Source organism: Vulpes lagopus, chromosome 6, assembly GCF_018345385.1.
Source record: "Vulpes lagopus strain Blue_001 chromosome 6, ASM1834538v1, whole genome shotgun sequence".
NCBI classification, from domain to species: Eukaryota; Metazoa; Chordata; class Mammalia; order Carnivora; family Canidae; genus Vulpes; species Vulpes lagopus.
In genome coordinates this window covers 2,741,997-2,755,096 of record NC_054829.1, presented here as the reverse complement: position 1 = coordinate 2,755,096, position 13,100 = coordinate 2,741,997, and the positions used below count along the sequence as shown (strand labels likewise).

The following is a 13,100-nucleotide window of genomic DNA, read 5'->3' as shown; positions in this document are numbered from 1 at the left end:
ATGTGAATTGTAGAAATGTTTTTTTTTATCTCAGCAGTCTGAAAACATACTAATTTTATATTAAATCTGTCATTAAATCAATTTATTGCTTATATTTGTATATTAAATAGAATTAGTACCAAGTAATCTTTCAGTAACTTGTTCTTGTCTTCCAGTGAGGATGAACTGGAAGAAACAAATGGAAATAACCCCATTGACATTGAGATTGATCAAAACAAGGAAAGCAAAAAGGAGGTATTTTTTTCCCTAGTATTGTTTAGGCAAATAAATTTTATTACTAGTTCCATAAATAAAACATTCCTCTTACTTATTCTATTTAATATATTAAGTACTATGTATAAGGCATCATGATAAAACTTTAAACAATACTAACTTTGCTTTATAGACCTTAGAATTTTATTTGCTGAGAGACAGGAATAAAAGAAGTGTTAACGTTACTGAGTAAGGATTTTGTCCCCACTGGGCAGCCATCCTCACTGCCCTCCCTAAGCCACTAGCTCCAGGGGTCAGTCAGCAGTGGGATGGTGCTGGTGAGGATTAATTATTTCTTTCAGCCCTCGGGGTGGCCAGTCCCAGGGGCCTGCACAGTGGTTCTGGAGGGGACTTTGAGGGGCAGACGGGGACTCGCTGCACGTGGTCCTATTACTCAGAACCAACAGTGTGGGTCATATGACCTTGAGCCCCACACATGGTGACCTTTTAGTCTTTCACATCTTAAAAATCATTATGTCAGAGGATTCAAGAGGCCCATGAATTGTATATGCCTTTGGTTTCGTATATTTATAACATTTATTATAAACTGTCCACTGAGAAACGATGGGGTGTCCAGATGATCTTATTATTATTAGCCTTTTGAAATGGGGTGCAGCCTAAGGTTATTTTGTCCATTCAAAGAAGTTGAATAACACCATGTGTGAGATCCCTGAAGGCCCTCCATGGAAACCCAAGGCTCCTTGGCACAGAATGGAAACCCGCACCACATAGCACTACCTGCAGCTGGTCCCTGGTGGGCTAACAATATACAGTCTTTGGCCATTGGCACCCATCAGCCCCTTGGTTCAGGCTGGAGTGTTGAATCCCAGTGTGGATATGACTTTTATATCTTCGTACAAGTGTTCTTCTGAAGACAGATTCTATAGTTTCAGTAAAACCAGAGTTCTCTATCTCAGAAGGTTCTAAAGTATGAGAACAGCTGTTTTAGGCTGTTCTAAGAAAAACAAAAGTGTCTAGGCGTACCTAAACTTTAAAATCACTTCAGTAATACATGCTTTTCATAGGCAGAGTAGGAGATCTAGCTAAATAAAAAGGGGAAAATGACTCACAATATTATCACCCTTAATCACTATTAACATTTGGGTGACTTCTTCCAGATGACTTCCTGTGAAATGATACGCCTATATACATAATTCTGAATCTGTACTCACTTTTTAAAAAACAAAGTGAGATCTTAATGTGTATAATTTTTTATAACCTTTTAAGTTTACTTTTTCTTGAACATGTTTTTATGTCAAGAAATATTTGTCAAATATTTGTGTATATAGCTGTATGTTAGTTTATCATACCTGTATTTCATAATTCAGTTAAGTAATCTTAGGGGTTTGGTTTTCCCTTCTTGCTTTTTGCTATTACAAACAATGTTGAAATGCTGATTTCATGATTAAATATTAGTACACTGAATTTTTTCTATTGGAACAAATTTCTGGAAGTTGAATTGTTGGGTCACTGTCTCCTGGTTACATTTTTTAAGGCTTCTTTTGGTATATTGCTACATACCACCAAACTGAAAACTGGTAATTCTTTCTGGACAGCACTCGAGCCAGTGACTTACATGCATGCCCAAACAACAAGACCATTTTAATGGTTAGCTAAATTAGATTATTTGGGAAAAATCAAATTGTACCTACAGTTTTTAGGAAGCTTTGTTTTGATGCATTGTTATTTTATTAGGCTCTTCAGTGGAACATTTTAAATGAAAGAGGAAATGCTTGATTTTGCATTAATTTCTGTAATTCTTATTTATATATAATAGCACAGTTTCTGATTAAAAGAAAAATGATTTATTTCTTAATTTCTTTACATACAAAAATGTTGTTAAAACACACATGGTCAATCAGTGATCTTAACAGCACAGTGCTATTACAGAATATAGTTTATTGCCAACTAATATTTTTATGTATTGTTTATGACCACTTGTTCAAGACCTCATTGGTACCATCATAGTTTACAGAATCTGCCTCCCTCAGTCTTTTAAAATATGAAGCAAAAAACCTGAATGTATTCTCATATTCATCAGCAAATGTTAATATCTCTAACAAGATGAGATTATAAACAGCTTCTTAAAATTGTTATCAGGAAGACAGTATCCTTTCCTGGCCAAGATTTTATTACATTTCATTTCCAGAGGTTTCGGTTTTAGAGAAAGCACTTAAAAAAATTAGCAGCAGTCATGCATTATAAAATGACAGCATATATTTTTAAGGCAAATTATACAATTGTCCTAAAAGCGAAGTGTCATCCAAAAAAAGATTTATAAAAAAGTCATAGTTACATATGGAAGTTTATATTTTAATAAACTTCTGAACAGATTTAAAGAATTTAAATGGATTTTTTAATATGTGAATCGGTTTTTTTCCTCTTTTCTTTCTGTGGTCCCAAATCCATCTATTTTGCTAAGAACTATTAGGATAAAATAGCTCCCCATTCATATATACAAAGCACACAGAAGAGAATACAAATCTTTTTTCTTCCTGTATTACTACAGGGAACTGAGCATGCTTATTGCCAGAGGCTTGAGTGATAGAAGATTGTGTTTATACAGGAGGGCAGTGGATTCTGCTTTGAAGTGTTTAGCCAAAATTCAATAGCCAGTGTTTTTGTTAACTGCCTGTTAGAGTTTATAGATGGTAATTACAATATGGCATGGTATTTGTCTTCGATTGTTTACAGCCATGTTAAGAAAATATGCTTATTACTGTTCCTTTGGCATTTTAATGTTTTATTTTTTTTATTTGTTTTTATTTTTTTATTTTAATGTTTTAGAATCTCATTTATCAAATATGTATATCATGCAGGTGCCCCCTACGGAGACAGTTCCTCAGATCAAAAAAGAGAAACATAGTACACAAGCTAAAAATAGAGCAAAAAGGAAACCTCCCAAAGGAATGTTTCTTTCTCAAGAAGATGTGGAGGCTGTTTCTGCCAACGCCACGGCCGCCACCACGGTGCTCAGGCAGCTAGACATGGAGTTGGTCTCGATCAAGCGGCAGGTACCGCGGGTCCGGTCCTGGGCGCGAGGGCTAACGGTGCTCCAGAGGCCTTTGTATGTTTCACACACCTAGCTGTGCTCTTCACAAATCTCTAAAGGGCATTTTGTTTCTCAGGAATTGGACAGAAGATCCTAGGTACTGATCCATTGATGTTTCTTAAATTAATTTTGAAATTGAAGATTTATATATATCTATATTATATATAGTAATATATATAAATATATATATATCATATATATGGTATACATATAAATATATATCATATATATATGATATATATATATATGGTGGATAGATAGATAGATAAATAGATAGTAATGGTGTGTGTGTGTGTGTGTGTGTGTGTGTGATTTTCACAGTGTGAGCACACCCACCACACAGCCACCATCTGGATCAAGAAAAGAAATGCTGTCTCCCAAGCCCCTATTCATTTCCCCTTGTACTGCCTGTCCTCTGGGGACTCAGCATTGCTTCCAATGCCTCATTAATGCCCCCTCACTCATTACCCACCTTCTCCAAGTAGCTAACCAGTGGTCTGACTTTTTAAACCACACATTACTTTTACCTACTTTTGGGTTTTATATAAACAAAATCATACAATGTGGGTTCTTTTATGCCCAGCAGTCATTCAACATAAGAGATCTGTCCAGGTGGTAGAGAGCCATAGATGTTGTTCTTTCTCATTGGGCTATAAATATCCTGCAACTTACCCATTATACTATTAGTAGAAATTTGGGTTGTTTCCCATTTTGAGCCATTAACAAGTAATACTGGTATGAATGTTTTTTTATATGACTCGGTCAGTTTTATATGCATCTTTGTTGGATATATGCCTACAAGTAGAATTGCTGGGTTATAGAGTATGCACTTGTCCAGCATTTTCTTTTTTCTTTTGTCTCTTCTCTCCTCCCTCCCTAACTCCACCCCTCTCTTCCCCCTTCCCTCTTTGCTCCTCTCTTTTCTTTCCTTCGGGGAGGCGAGTGTGTGCAGAGGAAGAGGGAAAGAGAGTCCCGACATGGGGCTCGATCTCACAACCTTGAGATTATGACCTGAGCCAAAATCAGGAGCCGGATGCTTAACTGTCGAGCATTTTCAAAAAAATTCCAAACAGTGTTCTAGAGTGGTTATATCAGTTATATGAGTTTGGTTACATTACATTAAGGCTTACAAACTAACTGTAGCACTGTTGACATTTGGGGCTGGATGATTCCTTGTCATGAGGTGTTGTCCTGTGTATTGTAAGATGTTTAGCAGCTACTCTGGCCTTTACCTAATTGATACCAGTAGCACCTTGCCCCCATCAGTTGTGACAACAGAAGTGTCCTCAGGCATTGCCTAATTATACCCCCTTGGGCGTGGGGCAAAATTATTTCCTCCTTCCCATTCTGAGGCTTGCCTTTTCACTCTTTTAATGGTTCATCTTTTGGTGAAATTTTTAATTTTAAAGTAGTCCTGTTTCTCATTCTTATCTTTTTTTTTTTTTTTCATTCTTATCTTTAACGGTTAGTGCTCTTAAGTTTTGTCAAGAACCTTTCCTAAGGTTATAAGGATATTGTCTCATGCTATCCTCAAAGTGTTGTTTTGCCCTTCACATGTTGATCTTCACTCTGTCTGGAAATGTTCTTCCGTGTATGCTGTTACATGTAGGGTTGATACTTGTGTTTGCAGGTGGATAGCTAGTTAACAGCACTGTTAATTGAAGACTATCCTTTTCTTACCTCAGTGCATTGTGACCTTTGTTCTAAATCCAGTGTCCATAGATGATCTGCTTTGGGGTTCTCTTGTTATTCCGTCCTGTGTGTCCATTCCTCACCGATACTATCCTTCCTTAATTATATGTATGTTACACATCTTGGTATCTCTGGTCTTAGATGGTAAGTCCTCCAAGATTGTCTGTCCTAGCCCTTTGTGTTTCTATATAAAATTTAGATTCACCTTCTCAGTTTCCAGAAAAATAATTACGGAATTTTTATTGGGATTGTATTGAATCTCTAGATCAAAATAGAGAGTTAAACTGGAGAGCTAACCGGGACTCCTGAATGTGATCTCTCCCCCCCAACACAGATCTGTCATTCCTTTCGGTGTTGTGCCATTTCTGTGTCCAGGGCTTTGTCAGAGTTATCCCTAGATGTCTGGTATGTTATGATGCTCTTGGAAATGATCTTGTTTTTTTTTTTTTTTTGATCTTGTTTTTAAAATTAATCCTGGGCAGCCTGGGTGGCTCAGTTGGTTAAGCACCTGCCTTCAGCCCAGGGTGTGATCCTGGAGACCCGGGATGGAGTCCCACGTGGGGCTCCCTGCATGGAGCCTGCTTCTCCCTCTGCCTGTGTCTCTGCCTCTCTCTCTCTCTGTCTAATGAATAAATAAAATCTTTAAAAAATAAATAAATAAAATCAGTCCTTTTCTAATTATTTGTGCCTTGTACGAGGAATGGCTCATCATTTGAATTTGATTTTACACAGTACATTTAAACTGCAAATTCAACTGAGTAGCCTAATGTCCTGTCGTTAGTGTTCCGCCCCTCCCCCATCCGTCTCTCTCTGGAATTCAAGGCAAATTGTGAACTGATGGTTTACTTTTAGTTTTTGCTGCTTTGACTTGTTGATCTTGATGGTTCCTTGGGAGGTTAAATCGAGGCCAACCATCATTTCCTAGATGGGAAGAAGGGGCTGTGACCCGGGTCTGTCCCCTTCGGTCGGGTGGCAGCGCAGAACAGGACCAAGTGTGCCCTGTGCAATCAGAGGATTGGCTTCTAGTCTTGGCTGCTGGCACAGCTGCATCCTAATCTTAGGAGAATCACTTAATCTTTCTGGGCCTCTTTTCAAATGAGGAGATTAATCCTTGCCTGCCTGATCTTACAGGCTATCTGAGGGCTGCTGCGGGAGAGAGCATTTTAAGCTCTGTTTGTGCTGGAAGAGCTCTCTGATTGGGGCTGCGAGCTCCCACATGCATTTTCATCTTCCTCTATAAGGGGACTTTCCCCCTCCGCTGAGCGAGTTCCCAACGCTTGCCGATCAGCATTAATACATGGAGGAAAGAAAATGAGGCCCCTGCTCCCATGGAGGTGTGACTGGCGCTACAGTCAGATAGATGAAACCGTCTTTGGTTTCACAGCCAGGGTCAGGAGCAGGAATTTTTTATTGGAAGGTAGCTGCTTGATTTTTTTTTTTTTTTTTTTTTTTTTATTTATGATAGTCACACAGAGAGGGAAAGAGAGAGGCAGAGAGAGAAGCAGGCTCCATGCACCGGGAGCCCGACGTGGGATTCGATCCCGGGTCTCCAGGATCGCGCCCTGGGCCAAAGGCAGGCGCCAAACCACTGCGCCACCCAGGGATCCCGGTAGCTGCTTGAATAGAGAGGTCTTATGTCTCCTCACTGAGAGAGGTTGTTTACCCCCTTCAGCCTGACGGAGCTGCTGCCAGAAGCCTTCGCTGACTCCACGGCAGCCAGTCACTGTCCGGACATCTTTGCTGGGTGCCTCCATCCATGTGTGGGGGCGGATCAGGGAAGGGCTTGCGTGAATACGGCAGAAAACCCGACTAACAGCAGCTTAAACAATTCAGGATTTGTTCTTATCAACGGCCCAGTCCCAGCGCCAGTGCCTGCTGGCATTAGCCCGTCTGCTCAGTGGTGTGCTTGAGGACCCCAGATGCATCCACATGTTCTCCTCTGCCATTCTGCGTCTACCAGCTTTGCACCCTGCTAGTTGTCTCACGTTGGAAGCTTCAGAAGCCATTTTGTAGCCTTCACATCTGCGTCCAGGGCAGCCGAGGAGACGCAGGAGGCGGAGCTAACCCATCCGCCGTTACCTTCGCAGGAACTCCTTTACTTTGTGCATGCCAGAGCTTTTGCACAGCAGCTCCTCCTAGCTCCGAGGGAGACACCCACCTCTGGGCACCTGGCGTGTTAGGTCTTTGAGTTGAGGAGACAGTCATACAATCAAGTAGAAGAATAAGGTCACGCACAGCTGGGAGGTCTAAGTGAGGCACCAGTCTATTTTGTGTTTTCCTTACGAGCTGAGTTCTTTTATAGCCTATTTCTTCTGCAGCTTGTTGCCACTCTGGCTTCTTTTCCACTTGGCATGATGTTGGCCACTAAGCCCTATTCTTACTCCAAGGGTAGACACTGAGTATTACTAATAAGGAAAATACATTAGGAAGAGAGATGAAGGTTAATGAGAATTTAGAGCTAACTTTTAGTTTAGAATTTATGGAGGTTTTGCCATGTAGCTACTTGTTTCCTCTCTATACTGCTTTATTGATTTTAAAGAGATAATGCCTGTGGTAAATAGGTTGGTCTAACTTAGAAAATTCACGTTACCTAATCACAGTGCAGTATATACCCAGTTTTATTACATAGGTGAACAAGCTGGAGCAAATGGAATAGCATATTTGACAAAAGTGCTAGGAGGCTGAAGTTCTAGATTGCGGACTTTAGAGAATTCGCTAATTCCCTGTCAACGAGTTTCTAGGCCTAAAGAGAGTTCAGTGAACATAATCCTGAACATCTGACATTTTATGTGTCGGTACCTAAGAGCTCTGAGCAAGAGTCTGAGACCATGCTGTTTGATAGGGTATCCAGTAGACATGCAGTGTCATGTAAGTTCAAGTTTGGATTAGAATAGAAGAAATTAAAAGTTCAATTCCTTCATTGCATAAGCCACATTTCAAGTGCTTAGTAGCAATGTGTGGCTGATGGCTCTCATGTCAGGTAGCACAGCTTTAGGATGTTGTTGAAACAGATAGTGCTGGTCTGAGAGCTTGGCATCACTTTCCCAAGAACTTACTGTGACTAAATTTCTGGTACCAGTTTCTTTTATTCTGACTTGTACCTTTTCAGAAATAAACTAAAGCAAATTTCAGTAAATCGGGGTCCTCAGTTTTAATTTTACTATAGAGTAAATATTATGCACATTTCCTTTTTTTTTTTTTTTTTTTCAGTTACGTCTGTGTTCTGATTTGACAAAAAGATTTGGCGTGGGCTGTACTTCTGGTAGGCTTTAAGGCCCTTTCTAGTGGCAAACAGGCTGACTTTCTGGTCCTTTACAATGGTAGTCTTATTTACTGGGCCACCAGCCCCCTGTACATCTCTACTCCCTTTTAAGCCTTTTAGAAGAAGTAAAACATAGGAAATGCAAAATTGGAATTCTATGAAATGTTAAGTACTTGAAATTTTCGTCTAAGTATAAAAAGATTTTTAGAAAGAATTATTAAAGAGTCCATGAGACCATGACCTTCACCACTGTCTCCACTAGTCTCCCTTCCCTTCCCTACCTCTCACAGTCCTGCTTTTCTTTATCTTAATAGGGTTGCAGCTTTCAAGGGCACCTTCTGCTCATGAGGGTCTTTGATGTTTTATTTGGGAAAATGAATGTTTCTCTCCTTGCCTTTTTTTTTCTTGCTTTTTTAAAAAAGTTTATTCATTTATTAATGAGAGAGACAGAGAGAGAGAGAGGCAGAGACACAGGCAGAAGGAGAAGCAGGCTCCCTGCAGGGAGCCCAATGTGGGACTAGATCCCAGGACTCTGGAATCATGACCTGAGCCACTCCTCTTGCTTGCTTTATTTTTGCCCATGGGATTATTCAGAAGGGAAAAATCCTGGGTCAGAATACCCCCTGGTGCTTGGCCCAGAAATGTGTCTGCAGGTAGAGCTGACAAGAAAGGACCCCTTCTCAAGACCCGGCTCACTCTGGAATCCATGCAGGAGTCAGAAACAGCCACAGATTGATGCAGTTGCTTGGTATTGTGTCTTTCTTTTGATTAGGTAGGGGCATTGAAAGATAGGTACATTGAATCCAAATAATAATTTAGAAGAGATAATTTGTGAGAAAATGAAGAATTACCGTGGATCACCATTAGGCTTGTGGAAACTGACATACTGCTTTCTTTTCTCCTTAAAGAAGGCTGCCCTGTGGGCTCTGGCCCTGGGTAGTGCTCAGACGGGACCGTGCTTGGGGCTTTGGGAGGCTGCTTGCAGTCCTGCTGTAGAGCCTGGGCCTCTTCCCTTCTGCCTGCACTCTGCCTCCTCCACGGCTTGAGCTCAGTTCTGTGTGGTAGGAAGCCCAGCCTGGCTGCGTTTTTGTCAGACTCCAGATATAGGACTTAGGATGACCTGTTATGAAATTATGAATTAGGACTTGCATACAGGAGCCCTTTCAGCACCATGCCCTCCTTGTTGTCCCTTGTCTGCTGCTCTAAGCAAGTCAATTAAAGAATCTAGTTAGATGCTCTGAAAGGATACCGTAGGGACCTCAAATCTTGGCTACCTACAGGTCAGGTATTTCTTTGTTCTTGGGTTTTTGTTTCTCTTATTATTTTTTTTTTTTTGGTTCTGTTTTCTTTTCATACCTTCATAAAAGTTTTTCATTTTTAAAATTAAAATATTTTCTTCTTTCTCTTAGATTCAGAATATTAAGCAGACAAACAGTGCTCTTAAAGAAAAACTTGACGGTGGAATAGAACCATATCGGCTTCCTGAGGTAGGATTATGTTGACATCATCTTAGAAGTCATGACCAAGTTGTATGCACTTAAGAATTTAATATCTATGTAATAACATTTCCATCCCATAGAAAGAAAGGCATAGACACAATTTTTAAAACCTAGTTGATGTTGAAATTCTGATAGGAGAAAAAAATAAGATTAGCTTTTGTAAAGATATATTCACCTATAAATGCATTAAGCTCATGTAACTCATTCGTATGTGCAGGTCATTCAGAAATGTAATGCACGTTGGACCACGGAAGAGCAGCTTCTTGCGGTACAAGGTATGAGGAGTCCTCTCTGTGGGCTGGGGGCTATGGCAGCCTTTAGGGAAAGTCCTGCCTCATCCACTCTCACCACACACCGCTTGTGGGAGTGTGTTGGGTTCTGATTGGTTAGAAAGTACAAAAATACTCCAAAAGCAGCAGATTATCAGAGTTTTATGGTTAGAGGTGTTCTAGACCTGGGGATCCTGAAAAGAAGAATGCAGAATGTCCACAGCCACAGGGTGCTGGCTGGGTGTCTGTAGGTATCTTGGGACATGTGATGGAAGGTGCAGATTTCTGGATGCCAGGGTCCTACTGGACTTGTTGGGTTAGTCCTCTACGAGATGCAGCTACGCTGCTGTGTTTTCCCACTGGAGTAATACACTGAGATAGTGCCTGCTGTTAGAAGTCCCTTAGGTTTTCTTATCCAGATGAAGGGGTAAGTCTCAGTCATGTGGGTTTTTAAAAGTTGTTTTCCTCCTGTATTGACAAACAATGCTTTCTTCCATCTTTAGCCATCAGGAAGTATGGCCGAGATTTTCAGGCAATCTCAGACGTGATTGGGAACAAATCAGTGGTACAAGTGAAAAATTTCTTTGTAAATTATCGGCGCCGCTTCAACATAGATGAAGTTTTACAAGAATGGGAAGCAGAACATGGTAAAGAAGAGACCAATGGGCCCAGTAGCCAGAAACCTATCAAGTCCCCAGATAATTCTATCAAGATGCCTGAAGAAGACGACGAGGTAAATCTGAAAAAATGGGATCGCTTGCCAGGTCCATGCTCGATATTTACTTTATTATTCTCTGATGGCCTTGCTCCACTGTGGAAATATGTTTAGCGCTCAGCCCCATCAATGACTTGACTTTTACCTATAAATACCATAATATGTATGTTGACACCCGTTAGTTTTTGGTCATTAGATATATTACTCACATTTTAATTCCTGTATAGATTCTTAGTTCCATCCTGGTTTCCTCCAGCTACAAGATATTCACATTACCAACATTTCCTTAGATCAAGTAAGAACTCAGCCATAAAGTTGGAAGTGCCTTGAGCCATGTCAGTGAAGCTTGGTCACATAAAATGGGTTATCATCTCAGTGGGAGGTTAATGAACTTCTTGGTGAATTGGCACAGCTAGCCAACCAGGAGTTCCTGGGTCTGCCTCTTCTGTCCCAAATCATCCAGGCTTTGATGCTCTTTGGGGCTAATGGCTTTAAATATCGATGGGGACAATTCTAGGTTCTCTGGTTGGCTGGACCTTCCAGCCTGGTGGCTGACATTCTGGCAGTCTCCAGGATAGCTGCACCGATGTCATCAGCTGTCTCAGCACAGCATAGGCAGCCAGATTCCTGCAGTTGACCTCCCTGCTTCCTGGGCCGGCCAGGGCTACCTTCCATTTCCCCATCTAGCCTGGCCAGCCCTGCTCCATACTTACCCCTCTTCAACAGAGGAGGAGAATGGGGCGAGGCAGAGCAAAAAGTTCATTGCCAGTCCCTTGACAAATATTTGAGTGTGTTCACTGACACGGAACTCCAAGGTTTAATTGAGCTTTACAGGAAAAGTCACTTTCTCATCAGAGCGTCTCCCAGACCATGCAGGAATGATTTGAAATTACCTATTTTGTATTGTCTGTGCTCTGCCTTTGCTCTAAGAAGGCTGGTTATAGAAGCAGCTGAGGCCCCCTCCTGACCTGAGCACAGAGTGCCTCCCCCGCACAGCATGTTGCAGGTGGAGCACTCCATGCCTATGTGCCAGTTTGAAGGGCCGAGAGGCACATCTGTCAGAAGGTGTTAAAACATACTCTTTTTTTTTTTTTTAAGATTTTATTTATTTATTCATGAGAGACACAGAAAGAGGCAGAGACACAGGCAGAGGGAGAAGCAGGCTCCATGCAGGGAGCCCGACATGGGACTCAATCCCAGGATGCTGGGATCACGTCCTGAGCCAAAGGCAGATGCTCAGCCACCGAGCGACCCAGGTGCCCCTGAAACATACTCATTTAGACTCTTTAGAGCTTTCTACCAGAAAACCTTTGTAATGAGTATACAGAATTTATATTAACAGTGTGAGTGGTTTCCCCAGCCACAGCCGTGCATGGCCCAGCCTGAGACCATGGAACACAGCAGCATGTGAGCTGAGACAAGATGGCATCTTTTAGCAGGGATGCTTGTCCTGGTCCCAGTTGCCACTTTACAACAAATGAACTTCCCTGATGTCCTGGACTTAACTTAGGAAGCATTGAAAGATTAGAATTACCAGAGAAGGAACTTTAGAATTTGCAGGAATGACAGCTTTCTTCCATGTGTGTTTCCCAGCTTTAGTCTTAGGAAGTGGAAATAATAGGAAACTCTGGTTCCCTTCCCTCTTCAATTAATCAAAGTGGGTGTTGGCAGGGTTAGCATAAAATTGTGGTCGTAAATTTGGGACCAGGGGCCATCACCAATGGGATGGGATGTCAGTGGTTTTCGCATATAGGTTCCTCCTGTTTCTTAGGTCTGGTTCATTCACTGACAGTTATGTTTCTTCCCTCCTAGTCCAGGAGGGCCATTCTTCATGGTCTACTCACCATGATGATTGCACATCAAAGTACCTGTGAGAACTCTCTTCCCCGTCTCTGGTAGCGTTGGCTCATAAACGCTGCATTTCCCACCAGGCAGCATGTCTTCATTTCTCTCAGGTTGTTGATCTTCCGTGTATCTGTTTGCCCAGCCCTCCCTTCAAAACCAGTGCCAGGACCCTGATCTCTCTTCAACGTATGATATTTGTGTTTGTCTCTAAACATTTTCACCTCTTCAGTCGTTTAAATCCCTGCCCTCACACACTTTATTTCCTTTTCTTTGGTTCCCCCCCCCCCGCCTTTTTAAAAAGATCTTATTTGAGAGAGAATGTATACAAGCATGTGGGGGGCAGCAGAGGCAGAGGGAGAAGCAGGCTCCCCACTGAGCAGGGAGCCCTGCATGGGGACCCCAGGATCATGACCTGAGCCGAAGGCAAACACTTCACCACCCGGGCAACACGATCCCTTTTTTTTATGCTCCTTGTAGCACCAGCCTTCCTACTGCACCACCCTGCTTCTCTCTT

At 41.6% G+C, this 13,100-nt stretch overlaps 1 protein-coding gene across 3 annotated transcripts in view; it reads left to right on the top strand.

Moving 5' to 3' along the window:
• RCOR1 (REST corepressor 1) overlaps positions 1–13,100 on the top strand; it is a 124,856-nt gene that overhangs the window by 105,920 nt on the left and 5,836 nt on the right. For all 3 annotated transcript variants that reach the window (XR_005988369.1, XR_005988370.1, XM_041758577.1), the window contains exons 7-11: positions 156–234; positions 3,072–3,266; positions 9,668–9,745; positions 9,975–10,032; positions 10,530–10,759. Coding sequence is in view for 1 of the 3 variants with exons in the window: in XM_041758577.1 (XP_041614511.1) it covers positions 156–234; positions 3,072–3,266; positions 9,668–9,745; positions 9,975–10,032; positions 10,530–10,759 (640 nt within the window). In the remaining 2 variants the exon portion in view is untranslated. The remainder of the gene's footprint in view (positions 1–155; positions 235–3,071; positions 3,267–9,667; positions 9,746–9,974; positions 10,033–10,529; positions 10,760–13,100) is intronic.